Consider the following 23,968-nt stretch of genomic DNA (forward strand, 5'->3'; position numbering starts at 1 on the left):
CAATTCTGCATTGGTTCTTCATTCCTATCGCTGCTCTGGTCCTAATCTAGAACTTATGGTCTTATTCTGAGTGACTGCATCAGCTCTCTCAAACTAGCCTGGGAAAGGAGAATAGAATCTCAAACAACTTTTGAAAAAAAGTATTTTTTTAAAGATTTATTTATTGGGGCCCAATGTGATAGCCTAGTGGCTAAATCCTTGCCTTGCAACTGCCAGAATCCCATGTGGGATCCTTAATATTGATTGATTGATTGATTGATTGATTTTTATTGAAAAGTCAGATTTACAGAAAGGAGGAGAGACAAAGATATTCCATCCACCTGTTTACTCCCCAAGTGGCTACAACAGCCAGAGCTGAGCCGATCTGAAGCCAGGAACCAGGAGCTTCCTCTGGGTCTCCCATGCGGGTGCAGGGTCCCAAGGCCTTGGGTTGTCCTCGACTGCTTTCCCAGGCAACAGGCAGGGAGCTGGAAGGAAAATGGAGACACCAGGAATAGAACCAGCACCTGTGTGGGATCCCAGCCATTGCAAGGCAAGGATATAGCCACTAGGCTATCAAACCAGACCCTAGAAATTGTTTTTCAAATGCTTTTTTATTTACAAGTAAAAGCCAGAGGAAAGAGAGATCTAGATCGCTCCTGCAAATAACTATATCAACCAAAGCTTGCTCAAGAAGCAGCCAGGCATCAGGAACTCCTCCACAGTGGCATCCCATGTGACAGGGCAGGGGTCCAAGTCCTTGAGCCATCATGGGCTGCCTCCCAGGGTGCAGGTGCATGCTAGCAGGAAGCTGGATGGGAACTGGAGGTGCGACTCAGTCTCCCCTGCTGAGCCACAGTGCCCACACCCTCCCCTCTGAGCTTGGACTCCCTCCAATGAGCAACAGCTGCAGGCCAGGACACAGCACCTAACCTCAATAGGCTCTCCTATTTCTACTCCCACCCCACTGGCACTAGCCCCGCAGCAGACACAGCCACTTCCCTAAAGGCAAGCTCATACCTTTGGTTTATTTATTTGAGAGGCAAAGAGCGTGCCCATCTGCCAGCTCACCCCCAAAGCCTGCAAGAGCAGAGAGGCTAAAGCCGAAGCCTGGAATTCAATCCAGCTCTCCCGTGGGGAGAACCCAATGGCTTGAGCCATCACCACGGCCTCCCAGGGTCCACATTAGCAGGAAGCTGGAGTCAGGAGGCACAGCTGAGGCCTGGACCCAGTCGCTCCAGCTGGCCTTCCATGTCACTCCCCCCTCCCCGACCACACACACACACACACAGGCAAGCTGTTTCTCATTCTGCACCGCCGTAAGTAGTGCTGCCATTGTGAATGAAATTCTGAATTCTGCCTGATACTTCAGGCTGCAAGCCACCTGATCTGATCTCTTGCCTTCCCTCATCAACCACGCCCTGCACGTCACTGATGAGCCTAACCCGTGCACAGTCCCCACCAGCTGCCCTGTGGACCCTCGGGCCTTCTACAGGGAATAGTCAGTAATCACCCCCTGGGAGAGAGCCAGAGGAACACCAGGAGACTAGCAGTGGCCTTTGACCCCTGCTGCTACTACTGGCCCACAGCACATAAACTACTCAAGTTCACGTTGTCTTCAGATGCTCATTTTCCCAGCTGTGAGACAACAATACGAACAGGAACTAAGAATACTAACATTGGTTGTTTCACATGAGGCACTTGGTGCCCCACATAGAGAGTTTAGTAATGATGTTCTCAGGTACAGCAGCTAATGTTCTAGCATATTCTTTTTGAGAGGTGGCATGAGAAGGAGAGATCGTTCCTCGAATGGCCCCAACAGCCGGGACTGCTACAGGCTCAGAACTCTGTTCAGGCTCCCCCTGTGTGGTGGCAGGAACCTAAGCACCTGGGCCGTCATCCGTTGCCTTCCCAGGCGTATTGGCGCACAGCTGGATTGGAACGCAGGCAGGATCGAAACAAATGATCCATTGTAGTGTGCGGAGTTTACCTGATGTACCACAACACTGCCCCCTGCCCCTTATGCTTGCTTCAGTCTCCTCATTATTCTGACTCTGGAGTCTAGTATGTGGGACTCACTAATTGGATACCTGAATACCATAAAATTTCCAAAGGGAAGAAAATATCTGGGGGTGGTTCTGTGGCATATGGATTAAGCTGCCACATACAGTGTTGGCATCCCACATGGGCAGCGGTTCAAGTTCCAGCTGCTCCACTTCCGATCCAGCTCTCTGCTACTGTGCCTGAGAAAGCCATAGAAGATGGTCCACACCGTTGGCTCCCTGCATCCTGGATAAAGCTCCTGGCTCCTGGCTTTGACCTGGCCTGGACCAGTCCAGGTCGTCAGGGCCATTTGGGAAGTGATCCAGCAGATGGCTCATCCCCTCCCTCTCTCTTTCTCTTTCTGTATAACTCTCTACCTTTCAAATAAATCTTAACAAAAACAAACAAAATTATTTGCCCACCCTCACTTAGGCTTGCCTGATGGCTAGCTCACTGACTGTCACTGGGTTTTTATTTTGGGGTTCCCCCTGAAGCCATGGGTGCTTTCCCCTGGATAGTTGTTACAATTGCCTGGGGAGCTTTGAAAGCCCAGAGTCCCTCTTTGAGCCAACTGCATCCAAATGGCGAGGCGGGGTGGACTGGGGTCCTGCCCTGCTTACAATTTTTTTTCTTCATTTTTTACAAGCTCCTTCAGTGACCCTTTCAAACAGCCAGAATAGTCTCTGCGAGGTTTTACTCCCGCCAAGCCAGAGTGGGAGTAGATCCTTAGAAACCACCACACCGACTGCTCTCCTTTGCTACGAAGACCGAAGACCGCGGAGCCTCTGCCTCACCCCCAGCAGTCTCCGCCTGCTCCTGGTCCGCAGCTCAGCAGAGGAATTGACCAAGTCTGTTCTGGGTGGCATCCACAGAGCAAAGCCCAGTGTCCAGCCTTGATTTCACCCTCAGCAGCTGGGTTTCTTCCACATCCTGCAGCTGAGCACAATTAGTCAGAAATCAGAGGTCCTTCTTCCTGTTTCACAGATAAGGAAACTTAGACACTGAGATCCTTGCAAAGCCACACCACTGTCGGGGACACGGCTGGCACCAAACTCAGGCTGGCTCTCTGAGGTACAGGAGGTCAAATAACATTCCCTAAGGCACAGAACGAACTAGGAGCTGGACAAGGATCTAGGAAAGCAGCACTAGGAGGTTCAACATGCAATCCTGGGGCCAGTGTAGTAGAGCAGTAAGGTAAGCTGCTGCCTGCACCATCAGCATCCCATATGGTCCACAGTTCGAGTCCCAGGGGCTCTACTTCCATCCAGCTCCCTGCTCATGCACCTGGGAAAACACAGAGGATAGCCCAAGTGCCTGGACTCCTGCACCCACGTGGGAGACCATGATGGAGTTTCTAGCTCCTGACTTTGTCCTGACCTAACCCCAGCTGTTAAGACCACTTGGGGAATGAAGTCTTTCTCTTTGTGTCATCTGCCTTTCAAGTAAATAAACAAAAATCACACCCCCCCCCCAATATTAAAATGTGGCTTAAGAAATTGTCAAGCAGGAGGTGTTGTGGCATAGCGGGTAAAGCCACCACCTGGGATGCTGATATGGACCCTGGTTTGAGTTCTGGCTGCTCCACTTCTGATCCAACTCCTAGCTAATGCACCTTGGAATGCAGCAGAAGATGGGCCAAGTGCTTGGGTCCCTGCACTCACGTAGGAGATCCAGGAGAGGCTCCTGGCTTAGTCCTGGCCCAGCCCCGAGCAGTTATGACCATCTCCAGAGTGAACCAGTGGATACAAGATCTCTCTTTCTCTCTCTCTCTCTCTCTCTCTCTCTCTCTCTCTCTCTCTCTGACTCTGATTTTCAAGTAAGTAAATGTTTTTACAGAGTATCTTGGAATCAAGACAGTGTGGATATTTGCCTGATTTCTGAACCGCTCTGGGGACTGAGCTCATGCTGCATGTTCTGGGTGGGTCTTGGTGAGCAATCTGCCTTAACTCACCCAGGGAAAGGCAGAATAGCAGCCGGGGTGGCTGGGACAGAGAAGCAAATCTGGCATCTGGCCTTCCTGGGTCCCAGTCCAGCCATGGGGAACCGGAGCAGCCCTGCTGCTCTCTGACCTTACTTTGCTGGCCTCTCAGAGAGGATGCTGACACCCCCACAGCCTTCCCTGGGAGGGCAAAAGGCCAGGGACAGGCTTGGCACAGCAGAGGGAGGCCCTGGATGCAATTTCCACAACAACTGAAGTTGGCCCTCCTCCCCAGGATCAGGCTCCAGGCCCTTCAGGGCTGCCAAGCGGAGCAGTGTGCTCTGTAGAACTTGAGCTGTCAAGTTGGTCCCCAGGAGAAAGCAGAGGAGGGGAAGGGAGGGGAAGGGAGAGGAAGGGAGGGGAGGGGAGAGGGTCATGACTCAGCTGCGGGGAAGTGGGGAAAGCAACGGGATGGAAGCAGAAGCCTTGGCCGGAGCTCTTTTCTAGATCTCCTGGTGTGGCACCGCACACTAAACAGCACCATCAGCAACTGTGAGGCCCTCGTTGGGGAGATGATGTGCTACCAGGGAGCAGGTGCGTACTTTCCTCTGAGTACCAGCTGCTCTCACGGTCTTTCCTAACTGGTCCATCCATCATCACAGCACACAGGACTGGTGAGGAGATACACTATTACTCTTCCCTGCCTGAGGTCCTGATGCAGAAGAGCGACACTCACTCCTGGTGGGCAGCAGGGATTGCCCGCCTCCCACAGGCTTGGTCCCTGCCACAGGCTGGGGATCTGGGCAGTAGCAGAGGAGCCAGACAACGAAGGGATCTCCAGTGAAGGGGCTTGCGGGGGTTGTGAATAAGAGAGGGTCCCTGCAAAAACAGACTCATCAGCTCCCTGGAAGAACAGCAGTGAGGGGCCTGCCGTGCTGCCCCATTCAGACTCACTCCCTGCTGTGCGATCTCAACCAAGTGGCTTGACCTCTCTGTGTTTCTGCTTCCTAGTTCACAACAGAGAGCTGGTGGCTGCTGAAATCTTTTTATTTATTTTATTGTTAGGATTTGTTTGTTTCTTATTGGAAAGGTAGATTTACGGATGGAAGCAAAGACAGAGAAAGATCTTCCATCTGCTGGTTCATACCCCAAATGGCCGCAATGGCCAGAGCTGAGCTGATCTGAAGCCAGGAATTTCTCCCTGGTCTCCCACATGGGTGCAGGGTCCCAAGGCTTTGGGCCATCCTCGATTGCTTTCCCAGGCCACAAGCAGGGAGTTGGATGGGAAGTGGAGCATCCAGGACATGAGCCAGTGCCCATATGAAATGCTGGCACTTGAAGGTAGAGGATTAACCAGTTGAATCGTCATGCCAGCCCCCACCACTGAAGTCCTGATGGGAGAAATCCCACAGCCCAGCTCCCAACACCTGGTATATAGACATTAGCCAGACAAAAGCTATTGATTAACTGGGCAGCAGAAGAGGAGGAGGAGGAGGATGGCCTGGATGGGCTGCACTCAGATCATATTCAACATTTAGAGCAGGCATTGAAATACAAGGCTCCTCCAGGCAAGAAGTCATTCCAGGGAAAGGGAATACTCCAAATGCAGACATGATAGAACTAAAAAGATGCCATGCCGCTTGGGAGATGGCAGGAATGCCACGGATGCAGAAGGGATGGGAGCCAATGGGCTTGCAGCTCTGCCCCAGCTCTTCTGCTGGCTTCACCTCAGCAGGCTGTTTGTCATGGAAGCGAGCAGGCTATGGGACAGATGTATGTATGTGTGTGTGCGCGTGTGCCTGTTTACATGGAAAGTACCCAGGAAGGAGGCTCGTGGGGGAGGCCCAGATTTAGGCAGGGGTCCCGGACACAAAGTATCCAGCAACAGGCTTGTGGCTTCCAAGGAGGGGGTGATAGCAGGGCTGGTGGTACCCCATGCTGCCAAGTTAGTGTGTCTGGCGACCGGCAGAGTGTGCAGAGAGTTGGGGGGAGGTTGGGGAGGGTCAGCCTGTGGTGCTGGGTATGCAGGGGCCCTTGCACAGGGTGGCTGAAGAGGAGTTGGCTGAATCCCTGTTTCCCAGGAGCAGCATGGGCAGGGAGCAGGGGCACCCAGAGCAGGGCAGGCATCCAGGCATCAGGCCCTCTGCTCCAGGCAGGAAGGAGCTACTGATGGAAAACAGGGCAGGTGGACAAGCAGAGAGAGGCAAGGGTGGACCAGGGCAGGAAGGCATCCAATGGAAGGATATTGTGACTGGCTTCCTTTCTTCCAAAAAGGTTTTAAGCTTTAATTGTCTCATGACCACACAGGCACAGAGTTTGAAACCAGTTCCAGAATAAATCTGAATAACAGGTTTATATTGTGGCTCGGCGGGCTTTTTTCAGTTTGTGTACACTTTCAAGTGCTGTTCTACTATGAAAGATTACAATCTAGCTGCTTTTTTTCTCTCCTAGGTCTGCTCCTCCCCCTCATCCTTTCACTACATCCCTAGTGTGACTCAGATGGTATCTATCCAGTGTTGACATCCCAGTGACTAGAGCTGAATCCATACGATGCTTATCGACTTGGCTGTCATTCATGCAGAGCTTTTGATCTCACCTTTCTTCAGCTTAAATGATTGTTACTAATCAATCCTTTTTTAAAATAAGATTTATCTGGAATGCCTGGCATGATGATTGGCTAATCCCCTGCTGTGTATGCACTGGATCCCATATGGGCTACAGTTCATCTCTCAGCTGCTCCACTTCCTTCCCAGCTTCCTGCTTGTGGCCTGGGAAAGCAGTGGAGGCCCAGGTCTTTGTGACCCTGAGTCAACGTGGGAAATCTAGGGGGAGCTCCTGGCTTCTGTCTTTGGATCAGATCAGTTCTGGCCATTATGGCTATTGGGGAAGTGAACTAGCAGACAGAAAGATGTTCAGTCTACTGGTTCACTTCCGAAGTGGCTGCAATGGCTGGACCTAAGCCATTCCAAAACCAGGAGTCAGGAGCTTCTTCAAGGTCTCCCATGCAGGTGCAGAGTCCCAATGCTTTCAATGTCCCAGTGCTTCCTCAACTGCTTTCCCAGGCCACAGAGAACTGGATCAGAAGTGGAGCAACCAGGACTAAAATTGGCACCCATGTGGGATGTTAGCACCATAGGACAGATGATTAGCCCTCTGTGCCATTGCACTGGGCCCAAATGTCAGAGTTACACAGAGAGAGGAAACACACAGAGAGAAAGATCTTCTATCTGCTGGTTCACTTCCCAAAAGATCCCAACAGCTGGAACTGGACAAGTCCGAAGCCAGGAGCCAGGTGCTTCTTCCGGGTCTCCCACATAGGTACAGGGGCCCAAGCACTTTTGGATCATCTTCTGCTGCTTTTTCCCAGGCACATTAACAGGGAGCTATAACAGAAGCAGAGCATCTGGGACCTGAATTGGTATCCATATAGGGTGCCAACACAGCAGGTGGCAGTTTTAAATGCTATGCCATGGTGCCAGCCGTTGCAATGTATTTTCATTGCCAATGTATATACCTTTGCAGCAGGTGTTTTTTCCACTCCCCCCATGTTAGTTGCAACAGGGAGGACACTGTAGTTGGAGGTAGGGTGTGGTGTTGGTAAATAAAGGGGATGAATGGTACAGGATAAGTCAGGGGGTTCCAACATGGTTCCAGATTCAGTGGGTCCTAACACAGGCTCTGGTTTCTACAGACAAGCGCTACTTGCAGGATTTGACCAACAGTTTAATTTATATGAAAAGCAAAGTGAAGGAAGGGAGAGAGACAACACAGTTTATCTTCTGTTTGCTGAGGCCAAATGGCTGCAATGACCAAGGCTGGATCAGGCTGAAGCTAGCAACCTGGAACCCCATCCGAATCTCCCAGTTGCAGGGCAGGGGCCCAAGCCCTTGGGCCATCATGTGCTGCCTCTTGGGCATGTTGGCAGGGAATTGGATCAGAAGTGGAGCAGCCGGAACTCTAAATGATGCTCCAGTATAGATCGTCTGCAGTTTGACCTTCTGGGCCACCATGCTGGCTCCGATGATTGCCTTCCACACAAGGATAACTCTGGCTGCTGAGCTGAGAAAAAAGCAAAACAGGGACAAGGCCAGAACAGAGACTGGGAAGAAAGCTGTTGCAACAGTGCAGAGGTCAGAATGGGAAAGTGGACAGTGAACAATCTGACAGGTGGAGGTGGGCGTTGTGTTTGAAGCAGGTTAAGCTGCTGCTGCTGCTGCTTCTGATCCAGCTTCCTGCTGAGGGGCCTTGGAGGCAGCGATGGTGGCTCAAGCACTTGGGTCCCTATCACCCATGTGGGAGAAACAGGAGCAAACGGGTGCCAAGGCACAATAGCCCTAAGTCATGGGAACACCAATAACTGTGTCACCTTGCAGCTGGAAGGGGACTTAGATGGGTCTTTAAATCTGTGCTCCTCTCACACCCTGGGCGTGACAGCTTACTCCTTTGCTAGAACATTAACTCTGTATGGCCACCTGAGGCCACCATTCTGGCCATGTGAGGGGAAGTTAGTACTGCTGGGCCTTAAACCACACGGTGAGGGCCCCGCCCCCCAACACACACGGCAGCCTACTGGCTTTTATGTGCTGAGAGCCCATATGGATGCTGGTTTGTATCCCAGCTGCTTCGCTTCCGTTCCAGCTCCCTGCCTGTGGCCTGGGAAAGCAGTCGAGGACAGCCCGGAGGCTTGGGACCCTGCACTCACATGGGGAACCTGGAAGAAGCTCCTGGCTCCTGGCTTCAGATCAGCTTTACTTTGGCTGTTGTGGCCACTTGGGGAGTGAACCAGTGGATGGAAGATCTTTCTGTCTTTCCTTCTCTCAGTAAGTCTACCTTTCCAATAAAAATAAATCAATCTTAAAAAACAAAACAAAACAAAAACTGCATGGTGAAGAGCTTCAAGAGTCAGCTGCTGTGTCCTGGACCCCACCTAAAGAGCCACTTCACCGTCCCAAGCCTCCGTTTTCCCATCCGTAAAATGGGACCAATCTCGTCTTTCCTTCCCAAGGCTTGCTGGGAAGATAGCATTGACCAGGGCAGGGCAGGTGTCCTGCAGCCTTGGTTACTGGCAAGAACCAGGGAAGGAGGCCCAAAAGCAGGGAAGGAAGGGATATGATGAGCTGGTCCTCGGTGGGTGCCTTACAGTGGGGGGCTCGGGTCCATGACCTGTACCAGAATGGACAAGGCTCTCTAGACCAGTCTTGGGGTTCGACCTCCAAACACAGGACGGAGCAGATTCCCGAGGCCGAGGCAGGGCAAAGTAGTGAAGACAGAGAGACCCGGAGATCGAGGAGCCGACCCTGGGAAGGGACTCGGACTGGCAAGGCACTGCGGCGCGGGGTGCCTAGCGCCCCCCCTTACCCCGCACTCCTCCCGCTTGGGCCGCTCGCCCAAGATGGCGATGGAGGGGCGGGCGAGCCGGCCGCGGCCCCGGCCCCCACGCCGGCCCCCGCTCGGGCCCGGGCCCCCGAGGCCGCGCCCCCGCCCGCGGCGCCGCGCCTCCCCGGGCCACTGACGCCCGGCGCGCCCTCCCCCCGCGGTGGCGGCGGCGGCGGCCGAGGCGCCGGGAGAAGGCGGCAGCGGCGGCTGCGGCCCGAGGCGGGCCCCATGGCGCGGGGGGGACGCGGGCAGCGGGCGCGGGCTGCTAGTGTTGACCTTCTGCCTGCTGGCGGCGCGCGGTAAGGGCGGGCGCCGCGGCGGTGGCGGGAGTAGCCCCGCGCCGCACTGGGCTGCGGGGCTGGCGTGCGTCCCGGTCCGTAATGCACGCGTGCGGGGAGATGGGGGCGGGGATCCTGCTGGGGTGGGGGTCCGCGGGCGGGGGCGCGCACTTGTCCGCAGCGGGTGTGCGTCCTGGGCTGGCAAAGTGTGGCGCGCGCGCGCGCCTGTGTGTGTGTGCCGTGTGTCCGGCGGGGTGGCAGATCTCGCGGGCGCGCGGCTCCGCAGTGCGTGTGGCGGCCGCGGCGTGGCCTCGGCGGGGCCGGAGCTGTCCCTACCCGCGCCGCGGAGAGCGTGGAAGAGCAGGGGACAGGGCTTGCGACTGTATCTCCGCTTGTTCCGGGTGTCTGTGTGTGTGCGACGGTGTTTCTGGGGCTCAGCTGCTATTTGGCCTTGGCTTGTGGGGTGTGTCCTTGCCCCTGGGGAGGACTGTGCTGATTGACTGGTTGGTGATAAAGCCACGCGCAACTTTGCTCGGTGGGTGTGGTGCCTGGCACCACTTGAGGGGGTTCGGTGTAGCTCCCCCAAGCCCTCGGCCCAGAGTGGATTGGGCTTGAAGGGGAGGTGGTCAGAAAGCCAGAAATTGGTTGCTTTCGTGTCCAACGCCGGCTCTCAGGGTGGGAGTGGGACGCGTGTCACTCCAGCCCCACTCCCGCCAGGGGCCCACGGAGATCGGCGCGGGCTCCCTTCAGCCCCGCACCGTGGGGTCGAGTTGGGATAGGGGTAACCACAGTTGTCCATGCAACTAGGAGTCGGAGCTGGACTCGCGAGTGTGACGCGCGGGGGGCGAAAGGGGGTGTCCTTCCTTGCGCCCCCGGCCCCTCTGGCTTTAGATCGGGTGTGCGTCTTGGGGGCGGCCCGTGGAACATGGGTCGGTGGCCGGGCCGGGAGGGGGCTGGGCTGCCCGCTTTGTTCGCCTGGTCCTGCCTTCCCCGCCGAGCGGGGAGCGGAGGCTGTGTCCGGGGCGAATCCGGGAGGGAGCAGGCAGTGGGGGTGGGGAGGGGGATTGCTCTCCAGCTGCTGCGGCTTTCTAGATCCACTCCGCCAGGCCACGTGGGAGGGAGGCGGGAGGGCGGCGGGGCGGAGCGGGGTAAGGAGCAGCCTCAGCCCGGCCAGCCCCAGGCCCATCTCCAGGAAAACAGCGGGTGGGAAAGTGACGGGAACTGTGCCGACCCCTGCCTTCCCCCACGAAGCCACGCCCCACGAAGCTAGCCCGGGCCGCGGGACGCTGGCCCGGGGGAGGGGACCCGCAGTGGTCAGGTGAAAGGGGCGGGGAAGTGACCGAGGGGCGTTTGCCCTCCGGGGCGCACGGGGGATTAAAGAACAGTCGCGCCTTCCACCCGCTTTCTATTCTTGCCAGAGCTGCGGAAGCTGGCTCAGGATCACCCAGCAAACCAAGATCCGGACTGGGCACCGCGTAGATGCCTTGTCCAATGCTGTCTGCCCGGCAAGGGTTTCAACTGGCCGCTCCCTGCTGGAAGAAGGCCCTATCCCCACCCCACTCCGGAGAGGCCCCCTGCTGGCCTTCCTCGCCCCCCCCCCCCCTTCTTTGAGTGTGCAGAGCTTAGCAGGCCTGGGAACACTCCTGTGCAGTTACCCTCATCTGGGCTAAAATCATTCATTTATTCAACACATCTTGACTGTGTTTGTAGGGCAACCCATGGGACGAGCCCAGTCAACGGTGACCAAAGAGACAGACTTGGTCCCTGGTGCAGGCTGTGCACCAGGGACCAATTCTATCCAACACCTAGTGGTGTTGGATAGAATTCGGGGTTCGAAGGGCAGTTAGTCTCGCACTAGGAGAGTGTGATGGGGAGAGGTGACTGATTGCTTGCAGTTGCAGAGTACCAGGAGTGAGTTGAGCAGGTGGGAGAGGGATGGTCCAGGAGTTGACCGTTATTGCAAAAAGAGGCTGGAGGTGGGGGCAACCCCAGCTCAGGAGGGCCTTGTAACCCTTGACCCAGAGCCACTGGTGAAGCCCTTGGCAGGTGTGAAATATGCTTTGTGACAGCCAGCTGCAGCCCCGCTAGTGAATGAGGTTGGCAGGTCTGGAGGCAGAAAGTCCGGGTCCCTTAGGAGGCTGTTGCAGAAGAAGCTGTGGTGGCCGCGGTGTGGGAGAAGCTGCCTGAGATGGGGAGGGAGTGAATGAAATCAGTAGAATGGGCTTGGAGGGGGTGGGGGAGAAAGAAGTCAACAGGAACACACCTCTTGAGTCCCAAAGGCAACTCTGTCCAAGTAAGTGACCTCACATTTAGAGCATCTTCTTATATCAGTACCGCAAGAGGCTGGTAAGTAGCTTTAGCACAACCCATCTTACAGATGAGAAAACCTAGTTGACTTCCCAAACTTCCTATTGGCTCTGGGGCACAGCCCTGTTCTCCCCAACACACCACAAGCTTTCAGCTCTGGCCCTGTGTTCCCCCCCACCCATCCACTCATCCCTGACCTCAGCCAGTCTGGCTAGGCTCTGGCATCCACCCTGCATCTCCCCCCCCACACACACACACACACTCACACTCCCATTCCCTCCCAGTGTTTCTGAGGTGCAGCAAGCAGATTTGACACAGAACTCCAGATGCTGAACAGATGTCAGTGCCGGGTGGGCCTGGGGGCTTCCAGCTCTCTGTTGGAGTGGAGGGCAGCAGAGGAGAAGTGAAAGTGGCTGGCAGAGAGGAACCCCTGCCTGGCAAAGGCCGGGTGATGGGAGCTGTTGGTGATGGGGCAGGGTGGTGGCAATGCAGGGAAGGACAACCAGAGAGAATGTTCTGGGGCTCAACCTACAGAGAAACCAAACCTTGTGTTCTGGACCCACTGAGCCGCAAGCCACTGTGGCCAGCTTCCACTGAGGTTTTGGCTCCGGACACTGTGGGGTCACTAGGGTCAGGTGAGGTCTGTATCAGGGACCAACCTAGAACTCATGGTGATTCACTAAAGGGTTCATTACTTTTTCACCTAGTTAGGAGGACAGAGCTCTGACAAGTATGTGCTCGAAGATGCAGGTAGGGATGGGAAAAAGAGATATTAATGAGTTAATTAGAGAGACACAGGGACCTGCTGTCTGCTGGTTTATACCCCAAGTACCTGCTGTGGTTGGGGTCAGAGCCAGGAGCCAGGAGCCAGGAGCCAGGAGCCAGGAACTGAATCCAGGTCTCCTGTAGAATCCAACTTGGGCCCAGTGTGATGGCTTAGGCGCTAAATCCTCACCTTCGCCGGCATCCCATGTGGGCTCTGGTTTATCTCCTGGCTGCTCCACTTCCTATCCGACTCTCTGCTCATAGCCTGGGAAAGCAACAGAGGATGGCCCAAATCCTTGAGGAGGGGCTCTGTAGCCTCAGAGCATGGTCCCCCCTCCCATGTCCTGTTCATCAGATCCAGGAATACCAATTCCTATTATATGCCAAGCACCATGCTAGACACTGAGAAGCCACAAAACTGGCAGGGACACAATCTCAGCAGAGTGCTAGATTGCTATGGCCCAGGTGCCCACAGGTGCCTTAGGAACAGAAACAGGAGAGGCGACCGAGTTAGGCAGCATGGAGCAGCTGTCCCCAGGGACAGAGAGCTGTGCCAGCAGCAGTGGGAACAGCAGAGCTGGCTTTCAGAGAACTGGGGGGTGGGGTGGGTGTGGCCACACAGGGAGGGCCCTCGGGGACAGGGTCAGGCCAGGAGGCAGCTCCAACTGAGTGTGGCTCTGCCGATAGCTGCCTCTGAACAGCAGATAAAGTAGAGGCTGAGGCCTGCCTGGGCCCCCAGGCCACATCCCAGCACCCCTTCCAGCTGTGGGTGGGAGGGACTGGGTGAGGGGTGAGACTAGAGCCCAGATTCTGGAAGAAGCTCTTGTTTCCTAGGAGAGGAGCTGCAGGGATAGTGAGACAGACTTGAGAGCAAATTGCAAATCAGCCTGAAAATGGATGAGCATGCCCAGCCCAGTGCTTAATGAAGGAGAGAGCCTGGCCTCCCTCAGCCCCACCCCACCCCACACCCCGCTCCTTTCTTGGGAGATCCCCCAAGATCCACCACCTGGGGCTCCCTGCTGCCTTCCCTGGCTGCTCTGAGCTAGCCTTGGGGCTTTGAGACTCTTTCTGCTTGAGTTCCTCTTGGCCCTCTCAAATCTTTTTTTTTTTTTAAGATTTATTTTATTTTTATTGGAAAGTCAGATTTGCAGAGAGAAGGAGAGACAGAGAGGAAGATCTTTCATCTGCTGGTTCATTCCCCAAGTGGCCACAGTGGCCAGAGCTGAGCCAATCCATAGCCAGGAGCCTCTTCTGCACTGATGCAGGTACGGAATCCCAAGTCTTTGGGCTGTCCTCTACTGCTTTCCCAGGCCACAAGCAAGGAGCTAGACGGGAAGTGGAGCAGTCAGGGTACGAATCGGCACCCATATGGGATCCTGGCGCATGCAAGGCGAGGACGTTAGCAATTAGGCTACCGTGCTGGGCCCCAGTCCTTGCAAATCTTAATTTGTCCCGTAAGTGGACACAGTGATCTGTTGGACCAGGTGTAAGGGGTGGGGGAGATTAAGGTAGGGGGAGGGTCGCTGAGAGATAGCCCCAGGTTCCCAAAAGCACAAGCCCTTTGCCTTGGCTGCACCTGCCCAACAGTGGAGACAAGGATGAGAGATTGTCAGAGATCAAGTTGGTGGTGGGCACCCACTAGGTGTCTGTGCTGGTCCTAAGGGCGGGGCTGAAACTGTCCATGGGAGAGGGTTCTCCAGATGCCAGCCAATGGCAATGGCCTTGAGGTGACAGGAAAGGGGTAGCCTTGAAGCCCCTGGGCAAACACATCCCTGTGTGTCTCCATGTTTAGAAGAAGGTTGCTCATGGAGGATCCTCCTGTGCAGAAAAATGATCAGTGCCTGGTGGGCCTAAGAGAAACCTGCCAGGCGGGCAGGCATGAGCCCTGTGCTGCTGGGCACTGGGAGAGTTTTGGTGAAAGTGCTTGAGAAGCAGGGAGCATCTTCATCCTAACCTGGAGTCCTCCAGAGTCAGAGGGGAAAAAGTGGCTGACTCAAAGCCCTGTGACAAGTGACCTGGCACAACCCAGGACACTGGCCCTAGGGACAAAGGTTGTCTCCTTGCCACACCCCGTTGTCTGTTTAGGCAAGGGGGTGAATGGGTGAGGGACCTCCAGGAACCTCTGTATAAGGAACTTGGGGAAGGCGGGGCAGCCTGCCAGAGGGGCTGGCACCTGAGTCACGTCTAAGCACATGGGTCTTGGGCACAAAGTGACAATGGGCACCACAGCAGAGAGCAATTCTTTCCTCCAGGCTGGGCCCATCACTTGAAAGGCACTGAGAGTCCCTCTCTGGGCTCAGCTTGCCCATCTGTAGAATGGAACTCCTCCAGCTTCTCAGACCCTGTTGCCGTGGGTAGGGGGTCCCCTGTTCCCCTCTGTTGATGTTGCTCCGCTGGACTCCTCCGAGTTGGGAAGAGGGGGTGCCCTGGCAGAAGGCAGACATCTGCTGATCCATGAATATTCAGCAAGATTGACATGGGAGCCTGCTCTGGCTGCCGGGCTGTCTTGCCCACTGGCCAGGGCTGCTGACAAACCCAGCAGCTGCCCAGGGGCCCCAACTGTTCACATTGTTTGTTCAGCGCGGCAGGGGATTTTTCCAAGCCTGGGACAGTGCAGTGGAGGGCAGGGAGGCTGCCCGAGGGCTGGGGATTGGTGTTGTGTGGGGCTGTTCTCTCCTGAAACCCAAACCAACTGCTTTAAGTGCTGGGAAGTTGCTGGGCTGGCAGCCCGGCCTTGCCTGGCGGAATCCGGGGCCTGGCTGCTTAGAAGGCCATGAACATTTGCCTCTCAAGAGGGCATTCCCATGTTTTATGAGAAACCAACATGCACTCCTATGCTCATAGCAGCACAATCAGTAATTGCAAAAACATGGAAGCAACCAAAATGCCCATCAACAGAGGATTGGATAAGAAAGCTATGGTTCATCTACTCCATGGAATACTACTCAGCTATTAAAAAAAACAAAATGCAGTTCTTTGTGGCCAAATGGGCCAAACTGGAAACCATAATGCTAAGGGAAATGAGCCAATCCCAAAAGGTTAAATACCACATGTTTGCCTTAATTTAAGATGATATGATGTTATGTATAACATGTTATGTTTTGAATGTTATATGTTGTATATAAACTAAAATTGAAGTATAGGTGAGGTGGTCACAGAAGGTGACTGGGAACTCGCATTTACTTTTAACATATTGGTTACTCATTACTATGTCAATTAATTCCATAATGATGTAAATTTTTGCTGATGGTATGTTGGAGCTTTCAATTGACTGGGATGATACTCTGCTGGCTCTGTCTTCAGACCAGAGAGGGTATACCTAAGAAGCCGTTGAACTTGACTGGACAATAAGATGCTGGACTCTATGTTTGGTATACGCTTGCAATGGGGGAATCTCAACTGAACTTGAGCTGTGCTTATGCAACTAGGTGGAGGAATCCACCATGGTGGGAGGGTTTGGGGAGGGGTGGGGAGAACCCAAGTATCTATGTAACTGTGTCACATAATACAATGTAATTACTGAAGTTAAATAATAAATAATTAAAAAAAAAAAAGAGGGCATTCCCAGTCCTGCAGTGAGGCATGTGGGGCCCCGGGGCTGGGACCCGGACTCACTCTGCTCCAGCCTCACTGTTGCTTGCACACCTGTGGAAGGGTAGGTGGCTTCTCATAGAGCTCACAGGTAGGGCAGGGACAGTGGAACCTTGCTCCAAGGCCAAAGGCTCTTTCCACCTCTGCCACTATGGAAACTGAGCAAGGGCAGGGGCTGCCCCTCCCACCAGGGCGCTCAAGGTGTCCAGTAGAGCCCTGCTGATGGGCTGGAAAAAGGCAATGGCCCAGCTCACAGCTCCTCTGTCAACCTTCCTCATCTAAGCCACTGGTGACTTCTTTTCTTCCCCAAGTCCTGTCCTTCTATAGAAGTAGTGAGAAGGGAACCTGGGGTCCACACACAGGTGTGTGCGTGTGTGTGTGCAGGAGGTGACATGTGATAAGCGTGACGGAGACAGGTGTGTGTGTGTGTCTGCCAGTTCTGTGAGTATATCTGAGATGGTGTCGTGTTTATTCTGGAATGTGTGTCTATATCTTCGGATACAATCACAGAATTCCAGAGATCACCTGCCATGTTCCAGTAAACTGAGGGCCACAGCGGGAAATGGGGGCCAGTGTGGTGGTGCAGTGTAGTAAGCCACTGCGTGCAATGCAGGCATCCCATATTGGAGCACTGGTTCAAGTCCCAGGTACTCCGCTTCCCATCAAGCTCTCTTCTAGTGAACCAGGGAAGGCAGGAGGAGATGGCTCACGTGCTTGGGCCCCTATTATCCATATAGGAAACCCCCGTGGCATTTCTGGTTCCTGGCTTTGGCCTATTGTGGCTATTTGGGGAGTAAACCAGTGGATAGGACATTTCACTCTCTCCTTCTTTCTCTCTGTTGCTGTGTCCTTCAAGTGTTTTTAAAGATTCATTTACATATTTATTTTTATTTGAAAGACAGATTTTTACAGAGAGAGTAGAAGAAAGAAAGAGGTCTTTCATCTGCTGGTTCCTTCCCAGATGGCTCTGGCAATGACCAGAGCTGGGCTGATATGAAGCCAGGAGCCAAGAACTCCTTCCAGGTCACCCACATGAATACAGGGTCCCAAGGTTTTGGGCCATCCTCCACTGCTTTGCCAGATCATAAGCAGGGAGTTGGATGGAAAGTGGAACAGCTGGGACATGAACCGATACCCATATGGGATGCCAACACTTGCAAGCTGAGTAGTATTCTACTATGCCACTGTGCCTGCCCCAAATATAATTTTTTTTTAAAGAAGGGGAAATTACTGACCCAAGGTCACACAGTTGGACTATAATGAAGGAGTCTCCTGGTCTCCCAGGCATGGTGCTTTGTGCTGGGCCCCTGGGATGCTGCCTTGCCAGAGCCTGGACCATAGTCCTGGCTTGTGCTCCTGGATCACACTCAGAGACACCATGCTACTGTGAAGTGGGGCATCAGCCAGAGGCTACGAGGGGATGTCAGGTCACTGAGCATTGCAGGACAGGCAGGCATGGTGTCATCCTCTTTCAAGACACACCTTGGAGGACCAGTCCTTTCTCTATGGTGATGGTGACTGAGATGCAGGTCAAAGTTGTGAATATTGGGCCCAGCGCGATAGCCTAGTGACTAGATCTTCACCTTGCAACCACAGGAATCCCATATGGGTACCGGTTAGTGTCCTGGCTGCTCCAATTCCCAGCCCACTCCCTGCTTATGGCCTGAGAAAGCAGTTAAGGACAGCCCAAGTCCTTGGGACCCTATATCCATGTGGAAGGCTGGGGAGAAGCTACTGGCTCCTGTCTTCATATTAGATCAGCTCTGTCCATTGTGGCCACTTGGGGAATAAGCCAGTGGATGGAAGATCTGTCTCTTCTTCTCTCTTTATATCTTTCTTTCCAATAAAAATAAATAAATCTTTAAAAATGAAAGAAAGAGAGCAAAGTTGTGAATGTGGCCTATGTTCTCTTCTTCTGAACCCTAAATGGCAGGTGTTGCCTTCTCCGTGCAAAGCCAGCACTGGGGGTCTGTAAGACCCTCTAGGGCTTGGGAACCCTGCCTTGGGGTTGACCCTGACCTGCTGTGAGGTCTGAGGGAGCTTAGCTCAGGCTGGCATGCTCAGTGTCTCCAGCACCTGTGTAGGAGAGGGTGCCTCTGGCAGAGCTCAGTCCCATAGGGAACTTGCCCCCAATTCCGCTGGAGGAATCCAGCTGCTATCTGCGGGCATGCAGCCCTTCCCCTCTCCCTGCCTGGGCAATGGCAAGCAAGTCTGCCTCTCTTCATTCTGGTTGGCTCCACACACCAGCTGGGTTCAAGGTCCCAGGTTGGCTGCTCCGTTTCTGATGCAGCTTCCTGCGAATGTTCCTCGGAAAGGAATGGAAGATGGCCCCGAGTGCTTGTGCCCTGCATCCAAGTGGTAGACCTGAAGGAAGATCCAGGCTTCTGGCTTTGGCCCGGCACAGCTCCAGCCATTGTGGGATGCTCAGATGTGGTATATGGGTTTTCCAGGAGATGACAGCCTGTTGCACTACAATATACACCTGTGGGACTTACTTTTCTTTATTCAAGATATATATGTATTCACAGACACACTTAACTCATTTTCTTTCTCATACCTGTGAGACATCTTTTTAAAAATTTATCTTTTATTTGAAAAGCAGAGATAAGGAGGGGGAGACACAGGGAGAGAGAGAGAGAGAGAGAGAGAGAGAGAGAGAGAGAGAGAGAAGAGAAGAGAACTTCCACCGACCCAAATGGCCACAATGTCTTATAGTTGGGCAAATCCAAAACCAGGAGCCAGGAGCTTCTTTTGGTTCTCCCACATGGGTACAGGAGCTCAAGGACCTGGACCATCCTCTGCTGCTTTCCCAGGGAGCTGGATGGGAAATGGAACAATCAGGACCCCAACCAGCGCCTGTGTGGGATGCTCGCCTTTCCACAGGTGGAGGCTTAGCATACTACACCACAGTACCAACCTCTAGTACCATCTTAATGCTTACAACAGTCCTGTGAGGAACAAGTTACTGTGTGTGTGTGTTCTATTATTTAGATACAATTCACAGACCACGGAGTTCTCTTCTGGCAGGGTATGAGCCAATCATCCTAGTGTATGTGTAAGGCTGTGTGGCCATGGAAGTTCCTCTGGAACTTCGCATCATCCCCAAACAAGACTCAATCTCTTCCCAGTTTTTTCCCTGTCCACCTCTTGTTGCATCCAAACTGAGCCTATCCCCAAGAAGTGCAGCCCAGACAATTCCGCAAAGCAGTCAAGTTTATTGAGAAGGTAGGCAAACAGACCAACCGGCTGAGGTCAACTCTCCTTCAGAGAGTGATCCCGAGGTGAGGGTTAGATGGGTTTTTTATAGCGGCTAAAGTCCTCGCCTTGAACGCCCCGGGATCCCATATCGGCGCCGGTTCTAATCCCGGCTGCTCCACTTCCCATCCAGCTCCCTGCTTGTGGCCTGGGAAAGCAGTTGAGGATGGCCCAATGCATTGGGACACTGCACCCGTGTGGGAGACCTGGAAGAGGTTCCTGGTTCCCGGCTTCGGATCGGCGCGCACCAGCCCGTTGTGGCTCACTTAGAGAGTGAATCATCGGACGGAAGATCTTCCTCTCTGTCTCTCCTCCTCTCTGTATATCTGACTTTGTAATAAAAAATAAATAAATCTTTAAAAAAAAAAAGAAAGAAAGAAAGAGTGAGTTATACAGCCATGGGAACCAGGTGAGTTGGGCAGCCACAAGAGGTTGCCAGAGAACAATGGGTGGACAATGCTTGCGCTATAGCAACCACAGGAGGCTGCCATGGGGACAACGGGTGGGCTCTGGCAGCCATAGGAGGCAGCCCTAGGAACAATGAGTGAATAAATCATATAACATTGATTCCTTGGACCAGGGTTTGCTGGCAGGGCATGTTATTCCTTGTGCTCTGGCCAAAAAGCAGGAAACTGGCAAAGCATTTTGTACAGAAACGTAAAGAGCAAGTTAGCAAACTTATGCAGGCCCGAATGAAAGTGACTCCATTTTGTGACTGGATTTTACACTCTTCCCCCTGCCCTCCCCAACTCCCCCTATCGCAGCTCTGGCTAGAATACATAGACTGTCTATTTGCTTTTTTTTTTTTCCAGTTTTAAGATTTATGCATTTATTTGAAAAGCACCACTGCAAAGATACAGATGTCTTCTATCCACTGGTTCACTCCCTCCATGGCTACAACAGCTAGGGCTGGGCTGGCTGAAACCAGGAGCCTGGGTCTCCCACATGGGTGCAGGGGCCCAAGTGCCTGGGCCATCTTCTGCTGCCTTCCCAAGGTACAGCAGTAGGGAAAACTGAATTGGAAGTGGAGCAGCTAGTACGCACACCAGCATCCATGTGGGAAAAGTGGTGGTACAGGTGGCACAGGTGTCAGCTTAATGTGGTGTGCCCCAGTACTTGCCCCTCTTTTCTGTCCTGATGGGTTTGCTCATCCTGGCTGTTTCACAGAAATAAGCACACAGAGTATGTGACATGTGGGGACTGACTTTGACTTACTGTAAGGTTTTTGGAGTTCAGCCACAATGGGGTATGTGTCTGTACTTGATTCCTTTCCTGACCGAGCGATGGATTTACTCATGTGTCAGCAGGTAGACACTCGGCTTGCATCTCCTGTCTGGCTGATTGTGTCTTTCTGTGGATGGAGAACTGAGCAGTACAAGATAGTCACAGAGGTGTGGCTTTCTGGGGAGAGCTGGGATGCAGACCCAGGGTCTTCCTATTTGACCTCTCTGCCTATGATTGCCCCCTCCCTCTCTTGAGGGAGGGTAACTCAAAAGCAGAGACTGGGGGAGGTGGGAGGACCCACACTGATGGCTTCATACCTCCTCCTCTCCACAGGGGAGCCGCTGTTGCCCCAGGAGACAGCTGTGCAGTTGAGCTGTGACACAGGGCCGCTGCAAGTGATCCTGGGTCCAGGGCAGGTTGCCGTGCTCAACTGCAGCTTGGGGGTTGCTGCTGCTGGACCCCCCACCAGGGTGACATGGAGCAAGGATGGAGACACCCTGCCGGAGCATGACCACCTGCACCTGCTGCCCAGTGGCTCTCTGCAGCTGTCCCAGCCCCTAGCACCTGATGATAGTGACGAGGCAGCCCCTGGGGCTTCGGGGATCATTGAGGGCAGCTACTCCTGCGTGGCACACAGCCCCCTCGGAGTGGTGGCCAGCCAGGCTGCCGTGGTCAGACTCGCCAGTAAGTGCCTGCATCTTCCCACTTTCTCTACTGCCCTCCCTCCTGCTTTCTAGCATTTGGGATTTTTAGCAACAGCATCAGGCATCTCCTGGGGAGTCCCTCCCGCACAGCAACAGGTGCAGTATATGCAGTCAAGGCCAGTTACATAGCCCAGAAGCACAGGTGGCTTGAAATCATTTGCAGGCCAAAAAAAATTTGGCCTTACTGAAGTCTGGCCCTCTTGGAGGTGGGAGGGGGCAGAGGGTGCTGGGCTCCATAGTGCCGGCAGCATCTAACCAAGAGTTGCTACTTCTCACCCCTCACTACCTCTCTTCAACTGCCTGTTCCTGGTCTGTACTTGCTGTGCTGTGTGTCCATATGTATATCCATGTATCTGTGTGTCCATCCATGCATGCCCATGTGTGTGGGGGTGGCCTCTCTCCTGCTTCTCGCTTGCAATCCACCTCTCCAGAGCTTGCAGACTTCTTTCTGCACCCGGAGCCACAGACAGTGGAGGAAAACGGGACCGCTCGCTTTGAGTGCCACACCCAGGGGCTGCCAGCGCCCAGCATCACCTGGGAGAAGGACCAACTGCCGCTGCCTGAGGAGCCTCGGTGAGTGCCCTGTGGCAGGTGGGTCCCAGCAGGTGGACGATGCAGAGGAAAGGTGGTGCGGGGCGGGGAAGGGGATGGTCTCTTCTGCCCAAACTGAACCAGGAGCCTGCCAATCCCTGACTTACAGTTCCTCTCTTGACTGGGAAGAGCACCTGGGTGGGGAGGTTGGTGGTCCCCAGGCCCGGGGAGAGCACAGACACCTGCTTTCTGGAGGACACTCAGGGCCAGAGAGGCCCCATGGAGCGTGAGTGCCGCAGTGTTGGGGCTCTGAGGTATTGGAAGGGCTGTCTCCCCTGTGCAGTTCCCTCCTGGGCCCATAGTGTCTTTTCCCCCTTGGTCTGTCTAGCGGTATCATGGTGCTGGGAGGTGGGCAGCTGTCTGATGAGTGGATTGTAGAAGTCCTTGCTGTTTCACCTCCTCTTTCCCCATCAAAACGATGGACCAGGGGTGGCAGGGAGGCAGTTCCAGGGAGGGGACACAGCGGCTACACCTAGGCCTTGCTCCCTGCTGGGGCTACGGGGAAGGCCAGGCATGCTCTCTGACCTACTGTCCTGCCTCGGTCATTGGACATGGTGCAGTGAACCAGCTGGATCTGTCTCCTTATCCCCTCAGGTGGGAGTGGGGTTCCTCGGGCTCTAAGATACTGGACCCCAGAGTCTCCCTTCCTCCCCAGGATCACAGGCTGTTAGATAGCGCTGGGTCGGCCACACCCCTCAGGCTTTTTGTCCAAGTCTGAGTTGGGATGTGAATGTAGGAGACACTTGGGGGAGAGAAGCCACAGCTGGTTGTGGGAGCCAAGGAGAGGAGAGGGGGCATGAGAGAGCCTGCCGACCTAAGCAGCGGGTCAGTCCCCGGTGGCTCTCAGCAAGTCTCTTCTTTGTGCCCACCCTATGCCAGCCCCACTCCCCTGCTGTCTCCAAAATGAAAAGAAAGGACCAAATTAGAAACCGGTTTCCCAAAAAGCAGTCTCCGTAGAATAAAAGTTCTTAAGAATTCTTTTTATAAAGATTCCTTTATTTTATTGGAAAGGCAGAGTTACAGAGAAAGGGAGAGGCAGAGAGAGCTTCCGTCCTCTGGTTTATTCCCCCAAATAGCCACAATGGCCATGTCTGGACCAGTCCAAAACCAGGGGCCTCGAACTTCATCCAGGTCTCCATCCAGGTCTCATGTGAATGCAGGAGGCCAGGCACTTGGCCTTCCGCCACTGCTTTCCTTGGTGCATTAGCAGGGGGCTGGGTGGAGAGTGGAGCAGCCAGGACTTGAATCCAGGGTCTGTTATGGGATGTCATTGTCACAGCTGCAATGTAACCCGTCGGTGCCACAACACCAGCCTCTCTAAGTAGCCTCTTTTGCCTACAGTGCACACTAGATGCCTTGCGGTTATCTTTTATTTAAAATAAAATGGAGTCCTATCACAAACTGAATTTATTTTTACTTGACACCTAGAGAGTGCCCTTCCAGATCTGTGTGGGTGGTTGGGATGGGTGCTGTGAGCTGGGCTACTCTGTAAGGGAAAATCAGAGCTGGGAGTCACTTAGCCCAGCTCCCACAGCTTGTCCTTGGAGTGCGGGGCACCCAAGCTCTGCTGTGGGTGATACTCTAATTTCTGGCAGATGCAGAGTGGAGGTTGGTTGAGTGGGGGCTGCAGGTGCCATGCAGAATCTCTGGTCCAGCATGGGCTCAGAGCGAAGAAGTTACGTGCCCCCCACTACATTTTCCCAGCAAACAGAGGGGTTCAACCCTCCCCTCTCAGCATCTAGTTCAGACCTCTGATCCTTTGAAGCCCCAGGCCAGAGCCTTGGTTGTAGGAGTGGTCACCCCGTGGTGCTCTGAAAAATGATCCCCATCTATAAATAAGCGTGGCTCACTTGTACCAGCACATTGTGTGTGTGTGTGTGTGTGTGTGTGTGTGTGTGTTGGGGAGTGTGGGGGTTGGGATAGAGAGTTGTTTCAAA

At 54.0% G+C, this 23,968-nt stretch overlaps 1 protein-coding gene across 1 annotated transcript in view; it reads left to right on the plus strand.

The window, feature by feature from the left end:
* Positions 1-9,455: 9,455 nt before the first annotated feature.
* The window catches only part of IGDCC4 (immunoglobulin superfamily DCC subclass member 4), a gene marked incomplete at its 5' end in the record, with an annotated part of 34,130 nt that continues 19,617 nt past the window's right edge, over positions 9,456-23,968 (plus strand). Inside the window, 3 exons of the mRNA XM_058665278.1 lie at positions 9,456-9,615; positions 21,070-21,420; positions 21,872-22,013. Coding sequence (XP_058521261.1) covers positions 9,456-9,615; positions 21,070-21,420; positions 21,872-22,013 — 653 coding nt within the window. The remainder of the gene's footprint in view (positions 9,616-21,069; positions 21,421-21,871; positions 22,014-23,968) is intronic.

Source organism: Ochotona princeps, chromosome 6 (genome assembly GCF_030435755.1).
Source record: "Ochotona princeps isolate mOchPri1 chromosome 6, mOchPri1.hap1, whole genome shotgun sequence".
Lineage (NCBI taxonomy): Eukaryota > Metazoa > Chordata > Mammalia > Lagomorpha > Ochotonidae > Ochotona > Ochotona princeps.